At 28.9% G+C, this 20169-nt stretch overlaps 4 protein-coding genes across 10 annotated transcripts; 2 read left to right on the top strand and 2 right to left on the bottom strand.

Annotated features, from left to right (window-relative positions):
* Window positions 1–3650: 3650 nt before the first annotated feature.
* Window positions 3651–5956, top strand: LOC122530333. The gene is made up of 3 exons (XM_043657185.1): window positions 3651–4548; window positions 4662–4931; window positions 5042–5956. Exons 1-3 carry the CDS (start codon window positions 4180–4182, stop codon window positions 5312–5314), a joined length of 912 nt encoding a protein of 303 aa, XP_043513120.1. The 5' UTR covers window positions 3651–4179; the 3' UTR covers window positions 5315–5956.
* On the bottom strand, window positions 5448–8189 carry LOC122530323 (TBC1 domain family member 10A). Of its 2 annotated transcripts, XM_043657163.1 has the most exons (6): window positions 8038–8158; window positions 7673–7892; window positions 7179–7308; window positions 6526–7099; window positions 6194–6463; window positions 5448–6121 (listed from the first exon to the last, which is right to left on the bottom strand). In XM_043657163.1, exons 3-6 carry the CDS (start codon window positions 7289–7291, stop codon window positions 6005–6007), a joined length of 1074 nt encoding a protein of 357 aa, XP_043513098.1. In that variant the 5' UTR covers window positions 7292–7308; window positions 7673–7892; window positions 8038–8158; the 3' UTR covers window positions 5448–6004. The 2 variants fall into 2 exon arrangements, with proteins under 2 accessions (XP_043513098.1, XP_043513107.1); XM_043657172.1 differs by lacking the exon at window positions 7673–7892 and having other exon boundaries at window positions 8038–8189.
* Window positions 8190–8344: 155 nt separating this feature from the next.
* LOC122530293 lies at window positions 8345–11959 on the top strand. Its single transcript, XM_043657125.1, has 6 exons — window positions 8345–8698; window positions 8866–8963; window positions 9058–9397; window positions 9482–10303; window positions 10395–11557; window positions 11625–11959. The coding sequence occupies exons 2-6, from the start codon at window positions 8923–8925 to the stop codon at window positions 11764–11766; spliced, it is 2508 nt and encodes an 835-aa protein (XP_043513060.1). The 5' UTR covers window positions 8345–8698; window positions 8866–8922; the 3' UTR covers window positions 11767–11959.
* Window positions 11960–12044: 85 nt separating this feature from the next.
* Window positions 12045–20140, bottom strand: LOC122530300 (eukaryotic translation initiation factor 2 subunit 3, Y-linked-like). 6 transcript variants are annotated; one of them, XM_043657147.1, is made up of 9 exons: window positions 19919–20085; window positions 19282–19345; window positions 19104–19214; window positions 13497–13730; window positions 13250–13408; window positions 12945–13174; window positions 12728–12872; window positions 12475–12644; window positions 12045–12394 (listed from the first exon to the last, which is right to left on the bottom strand). In XM_043657147.1, exons 1-9 carry the CDS (start codon window positions 19988–19990, stop codon window positions 12158–12160), a joined length of 1422 nt encoding a protein of 473 aa, XP_043513082.1. In that variant the 5' UTR covers window positions 19991–20085; the 3' UTR covers window positions 12045–12157. The 6 variants fall into 6 exon arrangements, 2 of the variants coding, with proteins under 2 accessions (XP_043513082.1, XP_043513088.1); XR_006306960.1 differs by lacking the exons at window positions 12045–12394; window positions 12475–12644; window positions 12728–12872; window positions 12945–13174; window positions 13250–13408 and adding an exon at window positions 14963–16813 and having other exon boundaries at window positions 13653–13730; window positions 19919–20140; XM_043657153.1 differs by lacking the exons at window positions 12045–12394; window positions 12475–12644; window positions 12728–12872; ... (1 more) ...; window positions 13250–13408; window positions 13497–13730 and adding exons at window positions 15497–15609; window positions 15803–16813 and having other exon boundaries at window positions 19919–20133.
* Window positions 20141–20169: the final 29 nt, after the last annotated feature.

The following is a 20169-nucleotide window of genomic DNA, read 5'->3' as shown; positions in this document are numbered from 1 at the left end:
TTTTTTTTTTTTTTTTTTTGTACAATTGTTTGATATAGTTTGATATAGTTTGATATAGATCAGTGTAACTTACGTTTAAATATTTGCATGATGTAAAAATATCAATACCTTGCAGTTATGGATCGATATACGATGTGTATGTATTAATCTTTTATTGTAAATAGCTACCAGAATTACGAAAATTGTGTAATGATTTTTTTGAAACTGTGTAATACGCGAAGCAAAAAGACGTTAAATCTGAGTATTAAGCTTTTATATATATATATATGTATAGGGTGTTTAAAAAAATATATATCAAATTAATAATTTTTTTCAATATGTATTCATTTATGGATTGAAATAGATCGCTCTATATATGTATATCTCGTTTTATATCTCCGATTATTTTCGCTATGAAATCGTAGTGGCGGAGGAAATGTTCTATTAATAATATACGCTAGAGAGATAATACGAAAAAGTATTATTAAAAGTATTCTTTATAATTAGTTATCACCGTTGCAGCGTGAACTTTTTATCGAAATATTGCTTTATCCTGCATAGCAATAAAATATTTTACACGATCTAATTAATTAGCAACGTGTATAGACATATTGTTAAATTAGGTTTCTCCGGCGCATAATTTGTAATTTTTATTTATTCGATATAACTGTACCATCGGGTAAATGATTTTGATAAGTAAGGATTAGTATATGTGCGACGTTCTTTTGAAAATATCGTGCTGCCATGTACAAATACATGTAAGTTTCTCTCGAATTGTGTACGTAAAAATGTGCTATGAATCGTCGTTGTTTAATTTTTTTTAGTACAGCGTACGTTCATTTAAATGATTAATTTTAATATTTAAAGCGATGTACATTTGATGTCCTCTTTTTTCATCTGATTTATGTTAATCTGAATTTACTATAAAATGACTATTTCTAATCTTTTATATTCAATTTAAATAATAAGAAACAAAAAAAACCCTGGCCTATTTTTGAGACAAAATTGACACGGTCATTACCGTCGTTTGTACTGATCACGCAAAAATTTATTGTTAATCGATCAATCCGCGATTTAAATTCAACGCGCGAACGAAACGCCAAGATGTAGATTTTTATCGGACATCATTCTCGATCAATTTGGGCGTTAATCTTCTGTAATGGTACCATTTTGTTCTATATATAACGTATTTTTTTAAGTGATATTTCTAACTGATCGGGGTTGAATTATGCATCGTTGTCAATAATTACAATACTTGAATAGTTCTTTAAATTTTCGTGTCCGATATCAAACGGTGCTGAGCAATTGGAAACTGGCGCGCTCAATAATTGTAACTGCGCGCGCACACGCGAAGAGAAACGCGGCTAAGTTCAAATCCGTTTAGCGGCAATCTGTATTCCATGTAATTGGCGCGTCTATGAACCTGTGCAAACGAAGATACACATTATTGCAATTACGTAGCGGTAATTCCGTGAAACATTCTCAACAACTTTATATTTTTAATATCGCGAGTGCACGCTCACGTGCATTGTATTGCTAAAAATATACACGTTGTTGGATCGCAACAATGACGCTGTGCGCTGCTGTGTAATTACAATGATATCGCACGGCTCGTCTGCACCAGACCTAATTAAAAAGAACGGAACGGTTTCTGTGCTTCGTATATTTCGTAATGAAAGAATGTAAACGCTCTAAATAAAGGGCCTACCCACCGCCGTCTCCAATCCGACTCGTTAACCCGCGACAAATTAGAATCATTCTTTTTTTTTTTTTTCTTGTAAATGAAAATACACATGTAAAATTGAAATACAATCGCGCATTGTATTATTACATTATGTTCATATATAATGAAAGATAAACGTTAAATTACGTATAGCCTTAGATTTTGTATGATATTCACTTTATAAAAGGAAGGTTATGCTGAAGATGAAGATATATATATTACATCTATAAAGTACGTGTAATTGATTGTTCGTCGATCTCGTGAGAAAGTGATTAACGAACGAGATGAAAATGTTGTAGCAGCGCTGATCATCGAATCATCTTTTTGTATGAAAAGAAAAAGAAAAAAAAAATTGTAAAGCGATATCGGTAACGGTGCACTCGATGTGAAAAGGAAATACACGATACAATAACAAGCCATACGAGCAATTTTAGTTTTTCTCCCTCCCCTCATCAGCGCAACTGGACACGAAACATTACGGTACATTCTTTTAACATTCGTCTAACAACACTACATTTTTATAAATTTCTCCGTGTAATTCATGTACTCGCAAAACTACATTTCATGTTGATTTGTGAGTTTTCTACGAAATCACGATGATTTGCTCAAGTATCGAGTACGTGTGTATAATGTATGTTCATGTTATTATTTTCCATTCATCCGCGAAGCCAGTAATTTTCAGTTGTACGAGTCAACATACCGTTATGTAAATTTCCAATCACATGTCATTAGGCATTAAAATATATGAATACCTGATTATTTTTATTGTAATATCATCGATATGAAAAATTACAGGGATTAAGTTTCACACGCTCCTCGGATAATATAAAAAATATTAGCACGTACAACGAGTAATTACGGGACGAACATAATTGAAGAAAATCGCGGGTTGTCGTCTAACGGCTCCTCGCAGATCCATTCAGTGAACCGCAATTCCTTCATCGTTTATTGTACATCGTCCACATCCAGAACTTATACCGTAATTTGTATAATAAATTGACGACAATTACGAATGTCAGAATATACGTGTGTTATCATCATCCCATATATTTCGTGTTTCTAAAAATAAATCAAACGTGAGAACAATTTTTTAAATTAAATTATTTTTCAATGTATTAATCGCCTCTCAGAAATCATTAGGTATTGCCAGAAAAAAAAAAAAAAAAAAGAAACAGCGAGAATATATGATTTAATAACTAATTACAAAGTGAAACAATTGTAGATAACAAGTAGAACAAAAGAAAACTAGGTTTTTGGTTTTCAATTATTTAATTTCATCTATCCTGATGTCATCCCATAATCTGCGTCAAAAAAACAAAAGTCTTGGAATCGCAATTGCACTTGACCTTGTCGTGTGTTTCCTCTGGACTGGTTTACTGTACTGTTCCCATTTTTCTTACAAATCACGTAATAATCACTCGTATTGTCCAACTTTTTTTACGAAGCATGAGGAAACTAATAATACCAAATGAACGGTCGTGAATCTACGCATTGAAATCTCCAATGTGTTACGTATTCGATAACTTTATCATGTGGTATTCGTCAAATACCACAGATATTTATATGGTTTTGAACAATTCCGTTATATTCTATCTATCGCGTGTCTGCAGAATTATCAATCGTAAGAAAATAAAGTGATTCGTAACGGTATAATAGAAATGAATTTCAAATATTCTTACAATTCTCCATTGATCAAATTTTCTTTGCGATTATTATATTTTGCAATTGGACAATTATCCTTGTCCCAACGATCCAGTTTATTAATTAGAAAGGATTGTTCAATCATTTAAAAATGATTTCCCATTAACTTTTATTTGTTATATTTTTGAATATTAAAAAGAAATAAGTAGAAGGTGATTATTGGCAAATTATTAATTGTAAACATCGTTAATTGCAAAAATATAAGCTTTTGCTATAAGAACCGTGTAACTAATCGTAGAATTCATCGTAACCCAATGAAAATGAAAATCCACAGAAAAAATCTTGAACTTAATATACGGCAAGTTTGTACATCTCTTAATGGATGTTCTTGTGCATACAACCAAGAATTCCAGGAATACCTGGTGGGGAACGAGTTAGTTAAAGATACTCATACAGTCCATCCCTGTTAGTACAATTTCGAGCATACTGACCGCGAGTGTTGGCCACGCACATCCGTAACACAGTATTTCCATTATGAATATAAAAATTAAAAAATCGTCAAGGAATACAAAAATGTAACGAATCGCTGATAATAATTAATTACTAGTGAAATTACGGTAATAAGACACGCCGATATAAACTCGCCAAGCAGAAAATTAATGTTACAACAGTAACACGAAGATTATTAATTATAGAACTAATGTGATGTTTCAATTTGTTTAAATCTCATCGACACCTAAAAATCATCCTGTAACGGTGATATGAAAAAATTGTTATAAGGAGAAATACTTTTATCGTGAATCGACAGATATGTTTCTCGTACAATAAGAAAGACTATGATAACACGTCAAATAAATACGTTGAAAATAATGAAGTTAATTTACTTCGTTATAATATTTTTAAACTCTACTAGAAACGTTAAAGCCAAGAGCGAATCGAGCGGAGAATATCTTCAAAAAGTGATGTTCCAACTTCAAGAATTCAATGTTCCCTCGCCTATTAATATTTACGACAGAATGTCGCCAAGTAAAAACATAATTTATACGAACAGAGATCGACAAAATCCTGGAGTTCAAAGAATCAATATGAACACGCGACGGAATGCGCAAATATATCAAAATCATAGTTTGCAACATCACGACCCTGTATTTAACGAAAAGATCGATTTGCATCCAACTGATTTAAGTTTTTCACATTATCACGAAGTAAATAAATGATTGTTTTATTCATACGTCTAAATAAATTCTCTGGTATTTTTATTTTATCTAGTTTATTACAAAAAAAAAAAACTATTAAGAAATTGCTTTTGATTTTTCAGCCACTCGTTCCTACCGTTACTAAAATAAGAGAACCGGAAGTGCTTGGATTTACAAAAGCAGAATTGGCAGCTATGTATAAAAGCGCATTGCAAAAGGGATCGACAATTAGTTTGTCTTCATTAACAAATGCACTCTCCTCCGGCGAGTTGCCTCAAGTTACGCAAACTCACGTGGAATTTCCAATCAAGCAGCCCCTCTATCAATATTACTTTTTCCCGCTAAAAACTTTTATGTCAGAATTTAAAAAAGATCACGGTTACAAAACGATTGTAAGTATTTTAATTTGAAATTGAAGAAAATTCATGTAATTTAAAAAAAAAAAAGGGAAACAAAAAGATTATTTTAATCTTCTCATTATTACGTTCCTAATTCTTTGTAGCCTATCTCTGCATATGACAGCACGGAAGCTGCACAAACTACTCAAACGCAGTTATCGAATCCTCTTTTTGTAGCCATAAGTACTTTTGTCACTATGGCAATTGTATTCATGATGAGCGTTCTTTTCTTGCCAAAGCTTGCTCAACTCGATATATTACCAGCGCGAAGTATTCAAGATGATTTCTTTTATCTGACGAACATAGTTGCGAATGCCATCGAACATTATAATTTGTTGGAGAAATTTAGAAATCATCGGATAAATTCTATCAGGTAGTTTATAATATAATGAGGTAAATAATGTACATAGCTAGGTAAATGTTATAATTAATATAGAGGAAAAACATATATAATGATTTTATATATTATAATTGTTGGATTAAAATATGTAAGGCTGAAATAAAACTGGATAATCTTTCAAAATATATTCATAACATCTATTTCATTATACATAGTCTATCATTATAGTTAGATAAATTTTAACAAAAACAACATTGAGCTAAACAAAACAATTCTTATTCGATAACAGTATATAATATTTCTAATTTTGTTCTTAAAAAATGTAATGCTTTATGATTCTTCTTTTGTACATAAATATTACTAAAATTGTACAAAGTTATATAATTAGAGATATACTCAAAATAATACAACATTAAATGATATATTCTAAACAAGTATTGTGCATCTTTGTAATCGTAGTTATGATAAAGAAAATAGGGATAAGTTATTTTGTGCGATCTATTTGGGGAATGTATATGCATGAGTGATTACATTCAAGAACTATCTAAATTTGTAATAAAGAAGGTATTTTTCAAACTTTGCTACATGTACTTCTATCTTTTGTAAAACTATACCTGTTTACATTTTATAATCTGTACAATACGAAATATATAAAGGAAGGCACACTTTGGAATAATAATACCTGTAAGCTCATTATTCATTTTATATGCTATCTATTCTTTTGTAATCAGTCTGTCCGATTGGCAGTGGAAAAAGAGGCAGCTTGCTCTGCTGCTTTCCGTTTTAATACTTGACGCTGATGTTCATATTCGAAATCTTCTTCCGTTAGGTTTAATTTCCGAATCTGCGATATTATATTTATTTAATAAAACGTACTTATACACGGGACACAAGACATGAAAGTACAATGTTCTACCTGATAAACTAAAGCTTCTTCTTCCATAATATGATGAGGAGGATTTCTTAATACTTGAAGTGTTTCATAAACTGTCGGACAGCGCTTAGTAAGAGATGTACGTCCTAAGCTGCCTTTTAACAAAACCAGCCCAACTTTAAAAATAATTTTAACCCCTTCACAGAGAAACATATCCCACACTCGCAGAATACTTTCCCATGGTAGTGTTCGTGTATAAACACATAAGAACCATTCAGTCATGTATAAAATTGGCTCCATTTTTTGTTTTTTCTAAAAAAAAACCTTGATGACTAAGTAGTAAGTAAAATGTAATAGATACTTTTAATACTAACCAAGTGTTTGTAAGCGATAGGAGAAACTCTTTTTAAAAGAGCAAACAAAATATCTCCATCGCGTAACAATGTTTCCATTCCTTGACTATAATATCCAATCAAATATTTGTCACATATTGCAACAAGGCACCAAAATGCTTGTACTGCTGGCATATGCATCAATAAAAATGCTGCAATAGGTGCTTGAGCCTGACAATAACCAACTTTGCTATTTAAAATAGAGTAAGCTTTCAATACTTTAAATAGTTCTTCTTGTCCAGGTGCTTCTCCGATAAACATCACATGATGTGGAAATTGACGATGAAGATCCTTCTTGATGTCATCTATATACTTTGGATCACCAGATCGCTCTACTAATTCTTCAAATAGATTTGGATTTGTATCCATTAACAATTGGCCTCCACAAAGATTTAACCATGCACGAAGTCTTACTGATGGTGGGATACCCTTTCTACATCTTTCTCTAACTTTACGGTAGTTTGTGTTCATGAAATAACTCCAATTGTTTAACATCTGTATCCATTTTCGTTCTCTTCTCAACATTACCTCTGGTGGTAATCCTTGTTTAACAAGGCTAATGTTTCAAACAAACTTTAGTACATGAATATATACTCCATTGTCTTAGCTATTACATTGATATATGATGATTTTACCTGTCAGAGCTACAATTAGAATCTTGAAGAAAACCATGTCGATCAATTTTAGATCCTTCAAATTTATCACTTTCGGTCTCTGCATCCCCATTATATGATCCTGAGGACGCCATAGCATTTTTCTAATTGTCTAAAATAATACGGAATTCTATAATATATAATATATATTATATAATATATCTCCTTTTTGCAAAAAAAACATTTTGATTAAAAAAATTTTGCTCGTTGTATTGAACATTGTTCAAATATCTTCTATTTCTAAAAGTCGAACATTATTATAACTTTACTTTTAACAGTAACAAGTAACGACAAGTTAACTGCGACAAAAGTCTAACAATTTTCAAATTTGCTGCGAACGTGTCACCAAGTATTCTTTGTACAGTTTTGTAAACTGTGCGTTTCTGTATCTTCTCGACTACATTAACAACATTTTTACACGAAACGAATATTTAATCGGCGCGCTTTATTTATAATTACAAATTTATGTCACTTACAACATTAAAGCGAAGTGAAGAAGAGAATATCTTGACGTGTTCTACAATTGACAGTTGACAGATACATGGCAATGAATTCCGAAAAAATAATACGATAACGTAATCATAATTTCAGATATCAGTGCTTTACAGCTACACGACAAGGTACTATTTTGTAACGCCCAAAAAGTTCGTGCAACGAATTACAATCATTTGTATGTGTCAAAGTGTCTTGCTTCAGCTTGATAATTAACATAAGCACGTTATTATATATATATAATATATATATATATATATATATATATATATTCATACGGTTATTTACTTTCACATTATCACATTAACTATAAGTGGGCATACTCTGTATGAATTAACACTAAACTTACCATCGGCAACGCGCAAAAATTTGATTTGTGAAATCCCAAAAGAATATACCGGACATCATCTACCAAGTATCGATATTTTACTTTTATAACGCACGTTAATATAGTTAGTATGCGAGTTGGGATTAATTGTTATATTGCATCAAAATATAGCAGAGACTTTTATCTAGAAATGCAGCTATCAGGTACTCTATGTCAATTGGATAGTTCCGTTCATTCATTTACTGTCATCCAATAGTAAGAAGGGATTAAAAGTAAAATAACTATGCCTTAAACGGCGTGATCAATTTAACTATGTACATATGCCTGTATATAGCTATGATTCAAACGTAATTTCTTGTTTAACAGAGGGTAAAAAGAAATACACAGAATGAGAATTGAAAACTAAATAATTTTAAAATAACAACGGAATAATGTAATTTCATCTCAACATGAAAGATAATTTTCACATTGAGTTGCATATATGTTGATATTAATGTGCACATAAATATGTGTTTTGTAACCTTGTATGAATCATGTAGAGATACAAAATATGAAATTTATGGATTAAAAACTTATTCTTGCTATATATATTTTAATATTATAAATATCGTATAAATGTATTTATATCTCACCGGTATATTTTATGTTTCGTTATGTACTTTCTAGGTTTTAAATCAAAAACGTGAGTAAAATTGATAATTACTAAATATTAAATATGATACGATGTTTACATATATATATATATTTATAAATTTAAATATTAACGATAAATTGTCTATTGAAATTTTATGTACGAACTTGGAGATTTTCACAAATATTCTAATTCATTCTTAATAATTCTATTTACAGGCAATAAATTATAATGAATTTCACAAGATAAACGATCAGAAAGAAATATCAGAAATCATGACAGAAGAAACGAAAGAAGTTCCTGTTAATATGTTAACGTTAGTTTTTTTTTAAACAAATGTTACAGTATTTTTTATTTATTGTTCCCATATTAGATTAATATTGTACATTCAGAAGATTAATATCTTTTAGGGCAGAAGGACTGTTAGAAAATAAAGGTTTGAAATTCAATGCATGGAATGAATATGAGAATTCAATTAAAACACTTCCAAAAACTGGAATGAAACAGTTTGAACCAAATGGTTCGTGGCTTGAGAATATGCAAATTGATAAAGGTATTATGACCAGGAAAAATTTAATAGCTATAGAAAGAGTAGATCGTATTTCGCAGTTAGCCAGTGCAGAATGGTTACCTGAACAGAAAAGAGCTAAAGTAAAGAAATACTCTGGTCAAGATTGGAGTAGTTTTGGTTTGGAGAAAAGTGGTATTTTGTATTTAATACCTGAAGAAGCATTGTTCCTTCTAGAAGCTGTATGTTATAATACAATAATAATATATTTGTAGAAATTATTTTCTGATATGTTAAAGAAAAAATAAAATATTGTTCTGTTTTAGAATTGTTTGGAACTCACATGGAATGACGTAGCATTATCTATTCAACAAGCTTATGAACTATTAATTGATAATGTTGAATGCTCATTGGAAGAATATAGAGTTTATAGTCAGTTAGTACGATATGGTTATCGCATTCAACGTTTTGTTTACAATTCAGAAAAAAATATAAAAGGTGATGAAAATTCTTGTATAAAACGTAAAGTTATTGTTGAGCCAGAAAGAGGTCTTTGGAGAACTAGTATTCGAGAACAAAATAAAGATTGTGTATATGTAAAGTCTGTTAATTCTCCATGTGGTGAAAAGTCTGTTACTTCTCCGAAAAGAACTGATACAAATATTAGTGATCTTTCTGCAGAAAATGCAGTAGAAGATGAAAATATATCAAATAATGTCCTTGAGGTAGTGGATGATCTTCTTCACGTAGTAGAAAATATTGAAGTACGTTCTAAAAATGTTGAATGTGAAAAGATTGCTGTGAACGCACAAAAATCAAACACCATTTTGAAAACTGTAAATACAAGTGGAGATAAAAAGAAACAAAATCCCAGAGTAGAAATTATATCTGATGAGACTTTATTAGGTAATATCAAAATCGTCACAGACCATCTGAATGATTGTACCAAAAGAAATAATATACCTGCAAACTGGCGAGCATCACGTATACAACGTAATGTTAAATTAGTACCTAGAAGAACAGACAAATTGTTACCAGCCACTGATAGTTTAGATTCTAATATTAAAAATTCTGAATGCAATTCGGGAAAACATAAATTACTTTCACCATCTAAAGAAAATTCGCAATTTAAGAAATCAAAACATGAGGTATTGTATAATAATATTGTATAATAATAACTATATTCCCATTATTAACATATTAATAACAAGAAAACTTTTATAATTTTCCTTGAATTAGGTAATAGAACTTTCTGACGATGAAATTCAAGAAATACCAAAACCAGTAACACGAATGGATTTGTTAAATTTAATTCCAAACATTGCATTTCAATCGACAATTACAATAAAGATTTCAAGGGCATACATACCACACAGTATAAAACCTCATAAAACGACTTACCAATATGAAAGTGCAAAATTAAAAAATTTACATCAAGCAGATAAAAAATTGCAATCCGGTCAACATTCAGAACATGTAGAAACTAATAAAAGTCAAAATACATATCAATGCAGTAATATTTCTATAAGAAACAATTACGTTAGAAGAAATACAAACATTGGTCCATTCAATCAAAATTTAGCAACAAATGTGCATAATGTTTTTATGCAAGATTATTTTTGCATGCAACATGGGCAACACATGAACTTTAATCGTAATTATGTATATAACAATAAACTACCATATACTTATAGCCAGAATACGTATTGGCATCAGAGAAATACTATGTTTCAGAATGTATTTGTTGCTCTTAATAATCATAGTGCGGCCATTCATCAAAACAGATTTACATCTTTGCAAATGAACAATTTGTCAATACCGAATATAAGTAATAATGTGACTAGAAATTGTTTTGTCCGAAATCAGGTTTATCATAATACTCATCAAAATGTTTTATTATTGAGAAAATTACATCATCAGAGGATTGTGGAAAACACATCAATACATTGTAACATAGCTGGAGGTGTACTACTTTCAGACTCTCGTCAGAGATATTGGCCACGAAATTATAAAAACACAAATATAACATCAAGTTGTAACGACGAAGTCTATCAATCGTCATTTAGAATATTGCCAGAAGCATCATCATGGTCGGAATTAAAAACTAAATGGCGTGAAGTAAAAACGATCACTATTGATGATGAAGATACGGGAAAAGAAGTGATCGAAGATTGCAATGAAGTACAAGTAGTTGGGCAATTACGCAGTCCTCTTATCGGATCAAAAAATGCAAATAGTCTGGAAGAAGTTTTTAGTAAACTTAAAATAATTAAGTCTGCTCCCGAAAAAATTGTAAGAAGAAAAAGAAATAAATACAAAATTTCGTACAATGTTTATTCCAATACACAAAACTATAGAAAAGCGAATCCTGGTCTACCATTTTATAGAATAGTTGTTATAAGGTAATTTCTTCTGTTAGTTATATTTCTTGTATGAAATTTATACAATAATGTTTTTTTTTCATTTCAGTCAAGATGATCCATTTATACAACCAATTGAATTGCACCGTTTAATGCAAGATGCAGACAATTCACCAATATTGTTAGCATGCGTTTCAATGTCAATTTCATATATTCAACCGGGATTTATATCCATACCTAATTTAACATAATTCAAATAAAATTTTTCATACGCTATATATATATATATAAGTTAGTTATTATGTATATCTCTTTTTTATTTATTTTTATACAAAATAAAGAATAAGTAAACAAAAAATACTTGATTAATATTCAAGTATTTATTCATGTCATCATTAAAATTTTGGTAGAAGATAAATTTTTGTTTCATGATATTAAAAAATACTTTATAAGTTATTTTTAGAAATTTTACACATAAATTTTATTTAGGATAAGAATATTAGGCAAAATGCAGTAAAGAATACACAAATTATGTATATTTTTTTACTTTATTATATTTCAAACAACACTTTATGTTGTGAAAATTATTTTTTCAATTTATTTTCTGTATTAAATTTTCCTTTTTTCGTGATATTCGTAAAATTACTTTCGGTCTATAACTGGTTCTATTGTTTGTCCGCCACAAATTTGACCCCAACCAATCAAACGCCAGTGTTTTTCAACGCGACGTGATAATGCAATTTTTTCGTCAATTTCTGTACATACAGGATTTGTCAAGCTGATTTTAGCTAAATCAGCACGTGTCGCCAATACACGTCCTCCAGTACTTAACGATCCAATATTTACTAATAATACCTCATTTTTCGATAATTTCGGTACCTATTATAAAAAATATTTTACAATTGCAATAAAAAATACTTTAAAAAGTATTTAAATATAACATCTCCAAATATATTTACCCTTGCGCCTTTCTTGTCACCTTCGGTTCTCACTCCCAACAATCGTTTAAGTAGATAATATGATATTTCGAGTTCAATAAATATTTTAGGTAGAGCTCCTACGGCACCTAGAATTTGACCCACCAAACGATCCGCTCGGCATAATGTTGGTTCAATTTTCGTTCCGACACCTTAAAATTCATTTTTAAATATTATTACATTCTTTATATTTTGTAGAATTCGTATTTTTTCTACAGTATTTGAGCTGACTTACCAATAAGACCACCCGGAACAGCAAACTGAAGTTCATTCTGCTCAGCAAATAATGATACTATCCGTGAAAATATAGGTCGACAAGTCAGTTTTCCTTCACTGTCTTTCGATACCAGTCCAGGACGAACTTCAATTTCCATACCCACCTGGGAAACAATAAATATATAAAATTAAGTTCAATAAACAAAACAACAAAAAAAAAAGTATTTTTAACATACTTTTAATACTCCTCTTAAAATACTTCCTCCAGCAACACCACCTTTCAGATCATCTACTTCACAACCAGGTTTATTCACATCAAACGATCGGATTACAATTAATCTTGGTTCCGAAGTGAAATCTCTTAAAGGTACTGGAATTTTTTTTGTAATATATTCGCATAAAACTTCAATATTATATTTGAGTTGTGCAGAGATTGGTATTACGGGCGCTCCTTCAGCTACTGTACCTAATTAAAAGAAAAAAAATCATTCTTTTAATATTATATATTTAATAGTATATGAATAATATATAATTAAAATACCCTGTACAAATTTCAAAATTTGTTCGTATTGCTCCTTCGCTTGTGCTTCTTTTACTAAATCTATCTTATTCTGCAGAATTACAATATGTTTCAATTTCATAATTTCAATGGCAGCCAAATGTTCTGATGTTTGAGGCTGAGGACACGATTCATTGCCAGCTATAAATAAGTATTTATTGACTTCAATATTTTCAATAATTGCCATTTTAGACATGATAATACAATAGAATTTGAAATACATATGTACCAATTAAAAGTAAAGCTGCATCCATAACAGCAGCACCGTTCAACATTGTTGCCATAAGGATATCATGTCCTGGACAATCGACGAAGGATACATGACGTACAAGTTGAAATCGTCCAGAACAAATTGGTCGTATGCAAGGGAATGAATCATCTTTACTTGATCCTCCAGATATGTAACATCCTGGCCTTGGACATTTCTCATTATCACATTTATAAATTTTTGCGTTTGCATATCCTGAAAGGAATCAATTCGAAAAAAATTCGTAATGTTATTTTATTTAAATAGTCTTCTTTTAATTTTATATTTTAATACATTTCTTCTTTTGTTAATGAATAGGTAAAGGGGAAACTAATCATTGTATATAAAAGTTGATCAGTTACTGAAATAACAATGAGTTTATTTGTTTACACTCAATAAAACATTTTTTTACACGTATTTTTAAATAACTAAAAAAATGTTTTATAAATATCAAGACATTAATACTATACAAAAGTCAACAGTTTTAATAATTTAATTTTATCGAATATAAATTTCGATAAAATTGAACATTGAATAATTTTTCGATAAAAAAATTTGGCAATCAATGTATAGGAATGCTAATTAGAGTTTAAATTGGTATAAAACTTAATATTCATGATATTGTACCGCAATATTTCATTGAAAGTTTATTTATTATAAATATTTTTATAATTTGGTAATAAATGATTATAAGTGACTATAAAAACAAACTACATTAAATGATGTATTTAACAAAACGACTTTAATATAACATTGTCGTTTTATAGAAACATCAGATGAAAATATGTTGTATACATTTTATACAAATACAATCATACACAAAATATGTGAAAAATAAATTTCTAGACCATATATCAATGATGATATGCAGAATGATATTTAACACAAAAGTTGATATTCACAGTTTGCAATTAAAAAATAGTATAAATGTGAACACATAAATGCAATTTATTTCATTGTTATACCACTTTTGAGTTACTCTAATTTTAAATAACATTTTATTTGTGTAATAAAAATAATTTTCTATTTTTAAACTACTATTACGTAACATTCTTAATATGAAATTTCTAATGTTTATTCATATTAAAATTAAGCGCATTTAGTCATTTATTATGTTTTATATTATGACAGTGAATGACATATTGTGGTATTAAGTTTAAGATGATAATCATACAAATAATGCAAAATAATAAAAATTTATCACTCTCATTTTATCATTTTAAATAACTTATGCCAGTAAAGATATTAACTATGATGTATAATATAATTCAACTATAATTACTTCTAACAAATACATATCAAATTACAAAAATTATATTATCAAAACTTCGTTAAGTATTTCTACCATTTCTTAAATGTATACAGTCTATTGAACGAACAAAAAAATAATCATTGACAAAATGCGAAATTCAATTTAATTCTAATAACACAATGTTTAATCCACTTACACAGTTCGTTACAAGACTATCGATATGATTGAAACTGAATGTTTACATAATTTTATTTGTATGTTAGTACAATAAATTTGTAGAAAATAATTCAAAATAAATATCGTCTACAATTTTGAGCATCACATTTACATAAAGTTTTATTGTTGGATAAGTCGGATTCTGGTGTGTCTGGACGTAATTTTAATTTCTCTTGAAATTTAATATTCATGTAAATATTAAAATTGTCTTTCATCGACATATTTTGTTTTATAGAGTTTTCATTATTCTTAGAAGATTGACACATGTAATCAAAAGTGATTTCTTCATTTTGTTTAATATCTCTTGTTGCAAACAATGCAAGTTTAGGTAGATTTGGATCAAGACAATCGATCCAAACACCATAGACTGCGAGATTTGGATCGCAAGAATGATTGATGAAATGAGAAATGTTACCATATACGGCGGCATCTACAGTATATGGACATTCTCCTTCGATCTCGTTATAATCGAGATCAAACAAGTACGTTCTACCAGCGGCATCGTATTCTTTGCCACGCTTTTCAGCCTCTTCATTTGTTATGACTTCACCCACATATTGAGTAACAAAACAGCCTTTCTTAATCGGTTTTAAAGTTTTCACACCCCAACCTCGCCCATTTGCAGTTCTGAAAATGCAAAACTTCATCTCACTGCCACGTTGCACTACTCGATTGAAGCAGTTAATGTCGCAGCTGCAACGTTTGTTACATTCGTATATCGGTGTTCCAGGTGGAACTCGAATCTTACATGTAGAAGTATATGGACATGATTCATTGTCATGAGCAAAGCAACAATTTGTTTTAGAATTACAAGTCTTACATTCGCAACCAATAGGCGGATCATCAGGTATTATAACTCCATTACCAGGTAAATAATCTTCTATATAATAGAAATCTTGAGGTGCTGATTCCAAGTCTACCACATTCTCCACTTGTATTATTGGTTTACCTTTAGTGATAAGGTTCATTTCAGTTTCCCACTCTTTCAAATATTCTAATTGTTTCTTCCTTGAATCAATAATTAACATACGAAGAATATCATGTTTTATAATTTTTTCCAATTTATTATTCATTCCTCTTTGTCGGAAATATTTGCGTATGTTAATGCCAATTGCATTTGTTTCTAGTGAAATAGATGTTAAAGTTTCTCCTCTCTGATTAAGACAATTTATGAATTTTTCAATATCACTATCTGTTGGATAAAAATTTGCTTTCTTTTTGAAACGATCGATTAATTGTAATATATTCTTTTCAAATTTTTTTAGAATATCTGCACAATTCACTAGATTTGATGCTGGTTCCCAAGTATTATACTCCGAATTCCAATTCTTCCATTTGATTAAATAAGTTGGTACTCCTTCTAATACTTTTTTTGCAAGAATCTTTTCTACTTCCCAAAGAGTAATCTTCACTAATTTTTTAATTCTCTTTTTATTGTCATGTTTTATATTCATATGCTTTATATCTTCTAATATAATCCTAAGTTCCTTTAATCTAATATTTCCTATATTGTCTGTTTGATGCCTTTCAATATTAGTATTAATATATGACTTGCATAATCTTATATTTTCTACATCAATTTCTTGATTATTGGAATAGTTGGAGTCTCTTCCATTGTTGATTATTTCTTGAGACTGTTTAAAATGGACATTACTATCATTATAACTATTTGCTCGAGAAGAATTAAATTTTTGATCAAGCTTTTGATGTTTGGTCGTTGGTTGAGCTAATCCTGGAGAGGCTGGTCTTTTTTCTTGTGTAGAAGACATTTTGCTCTTGTAAACACGATTTTCTTCTTGTTCTCCTCTGGTACTGTCCTCTGCATGAGCGTCTGTAATGCCAAACATTTAAAGAATGTCATTCTTTCCAGTCATATTTTTCCATATTTTGTGTTTGTACAATCATCTCTGCTTTTTTTCTTAGTATTAATATTATCACCCTGTACACCAAGAATCCTTCAAATCCTCTTCGCTCTTCTCTTTCATTTATTAAGGAAGATGTTTGGTGCTATTATAAGAAAATTAATGTAACTTGTAGAACATTTGTGCAGAAGACTGTGTCACACACATAGAGAAACATTATAAAGTTACTATTTTAATTTTTCATTAAATTAATTACATATAATCTTTTAATATGAACAGCATAAATCTACTAATGTTTCAAGATAACACGTGAACTGATTGACTAAAGCATACCTTAATATTAATTTTCTTCCTTATAATTGCAATTATATTACAATTAAAGGAAATACTACATTGTACATGAAATACTGTAAAATATTTTAGTTTAATTTGATACTTTTAGGATTTTAATAAATAAAATACACACATCAACATCACATAAAAAAAATTGTTGGTTTTATTATATTCATTTACACAACAAATAAATAAAGTTTACATAATTTATTATAATAATTACGTATATATGCATCAATTTAACAATATACAAGACAAAATTTATGTATAATATAAGAGACTTTATTTAACAAATATAATTATACTTACCTTAATGTCACACATTATAACATAAAGATACATTCACACTCATTACTTATTATCTAAAATATAAATCACTGAGATAAGTGTAGTTCATAAAAAAGTTTTTAACACTTTAAAATGGTTTATTAAGGTATGCTTTAATCAATAATCATTTGTCTTTTAATTATATATGATTATTTGTTATTTAATGCATGAAATACATAGTGCACATTTAATTTATTATAAGTAAAAATAATCATGCATGAACAGTGCATTAAAATTAGTTTTTTCATTGGAGACTGAATACTGTACTTATGCTATTATATTGATATTTTAGTATGTATTATATTATTATTATATTATGAACTCGTTTTTATACTTTAAGTTTATTAACAAAAAAATTCTTTTAATATATGTAGTTTATTGTCATTATGAAAATAAACCGTTTTTTATTTATATGTTTAACAGTAATTAGATAAATAATGAATATGAAAAATGAAATAACTTAAATAAAATAAGATTCTACAAATTAACTAAATAGAAGTTAATATTTAAAAGAATTACATAATTTATGATTAGTGTTAAATTTTGGTATGTGTCAGTTACAAAACATCTTTGATCCCGCACTCTAAAGTATTTTATAAAATGGCGATAATCTCTCGTATTTAGCGCCATCTATAAAAAGAATATGATTCTTTGAAAATAAAAATTTCTTTTTTTTAAATATTTCATTAAATGTCTAAAATAAATAATGTTCAAATAATAATAAAAATTCATAATAATTTGTTCCTTCATTAAGTTATTAATTATAATCTTTTTAAACGGCATCTTCTCTAGAAAGAAGTTCCATTTCCTCTCCATAGCGTTCAAACCAACCATTCAATTGCAATTGATATGTTCTTATCAACAACTTATTTATTCTGACTGTCAAACCAATTTCTTGTATTTTTATTGTGCAAAGACGAAATAATAAGGCAAAGCAATGCGGGTATGATTCTAATAGATTATACAATCGTAAAACTAAACGCGTAATGGCCGAAAGGATCACATATATATGTATATATATGCAGTAAATAAGATATAGGAATACACAATAAGTTTCTTTGACATCTTTCTTCTGTATAGCACTTAAATAATGATCAATTTGGTAATATTTTCATCGTTAACAACAATCTGTTATCTTAATTTTATGTTAACTCCCGAATGACTGATTTTAGCAAGGATGCATAGAACTAATAGCGGTTCATTTGTGAACCATGAGAAATTTTAAAAAATTCTCTATTAAAATTGTATCTTATTACGCTACATGCGAATTGTTAAATAATGGTAAAACAAACTTGTTGTTTACAATAAAATATTGGACATATAACTTCTTATATAACATATCATATTGTTAAAATCAATTTTGTTTAGAAAAAAGTTAATTACTTTAAATGAAAAAAAAAATGAGAGCATCAAGTTTCAATGAAGAAAATTATAAATAAATAGAGAAAAGATCAAGAATGATGATTTAAATTAATGTCCTGTTATAAACATATTGTAGTAATTTATATACTATGATATATTATGTATTACTTATATATAACAAGACATGCATATATCGCAACAATGTGATAATTTTATATAAGATCTAAATCTACTTACCAAGTTTAATAGTAATATTTCTTTCTAATTCATTTTTGAAACGAACGGTCTGTACTCCTGATATTGCTTTTACAATTGTAGACTTTCCATGTGCTACATGACCAATAGTACCTACACATAAGATTTTCTATGTGGTTTATGCAACACATTTTTATACATATTTTTAAATAATATTTACCAATATTAATCGTTGCTTGTCTACTGATGACCTCACGGGATAGTGCAGTTAATTTACTAACATCCTAAGCAATAAAAGTTTCATATACTTAAACATTAGACTTCAGTGTAAAAATTTACTTATTCAAAAAATTAATAAATTAGTACAAATGGAATTTCTATGAAACTTCTTGAAAACGATTAAATAACTTCACAAAAGATGTATTTGTACGCTACAAAGTATATGACTAAGTAAAAGTTTACAGTAAAGACATTTTTTATTTTTATGAAATATACTAAAATAAAAATCATTGCTGCATTTGTATCAATAGTAAAATCATGTTAACAAAATTGTAAAAGCGTGTGATTTTGTAATAAACAAAGTATTTTTAAATCACTATATGATAATATGATGTATATCAAAACCAGATGTCAACAACAATCGTTATAACAAAATGTCTGCAATAAACAAGACATTGCAAATGAAATGTAGTTTCAAGAATTAATATTTTAATTACCAGGCATTTCCGTCAATAAAATTTCATTTATTTCAACAGAAACAAAAATTATTGCAGTATGTTAGTAATATATAAGGTTATACGTAACATATATGAGAGCTTACTGAATTATAAAGGTACATTAGTATACTTATTACTCACTAGCTTTGACAAATCTTGTTTATAAAGGTTTGGTTGACCCGTAGTCACTCCTAGACCTTCTTCGCCACCCATAATCACTAAATCACCTTTGTAAAACCACACGAGAAACGCTTCAAAAAAGGTGATGCACCTAATTCATTCAAAATCACAAATATAGATGATTGTTCGTCGGTAAAAGAATCAAGAGAACGGAAACAGCGCCAAGTGGAAATGCTTCGAATTAACACAACGCGGAATGCAGATTTTTCTCT

This window comes from Frieseomelitta varia, unplaced genomic scaffold (genome assembly GCF_011392965.1).
Source record: "Frieseomelitta varia isolate USP_RPSP 00005682 unplaced genomic scaffold, Fvar_1.2 scaffold_135, whole genome shotgun sequence".
Taxonomy (NCBI): Eukaryota; Metazoa; Arthropoda; class Insecta; order Hymenoptera; family Apidae; genus Frieseomelitta; species Frieseomelitta varia.
Note: the sequence above shows the minus strand (reverse complement) of the source record. Positions and strands in the feature narration are given on the sequence as shown.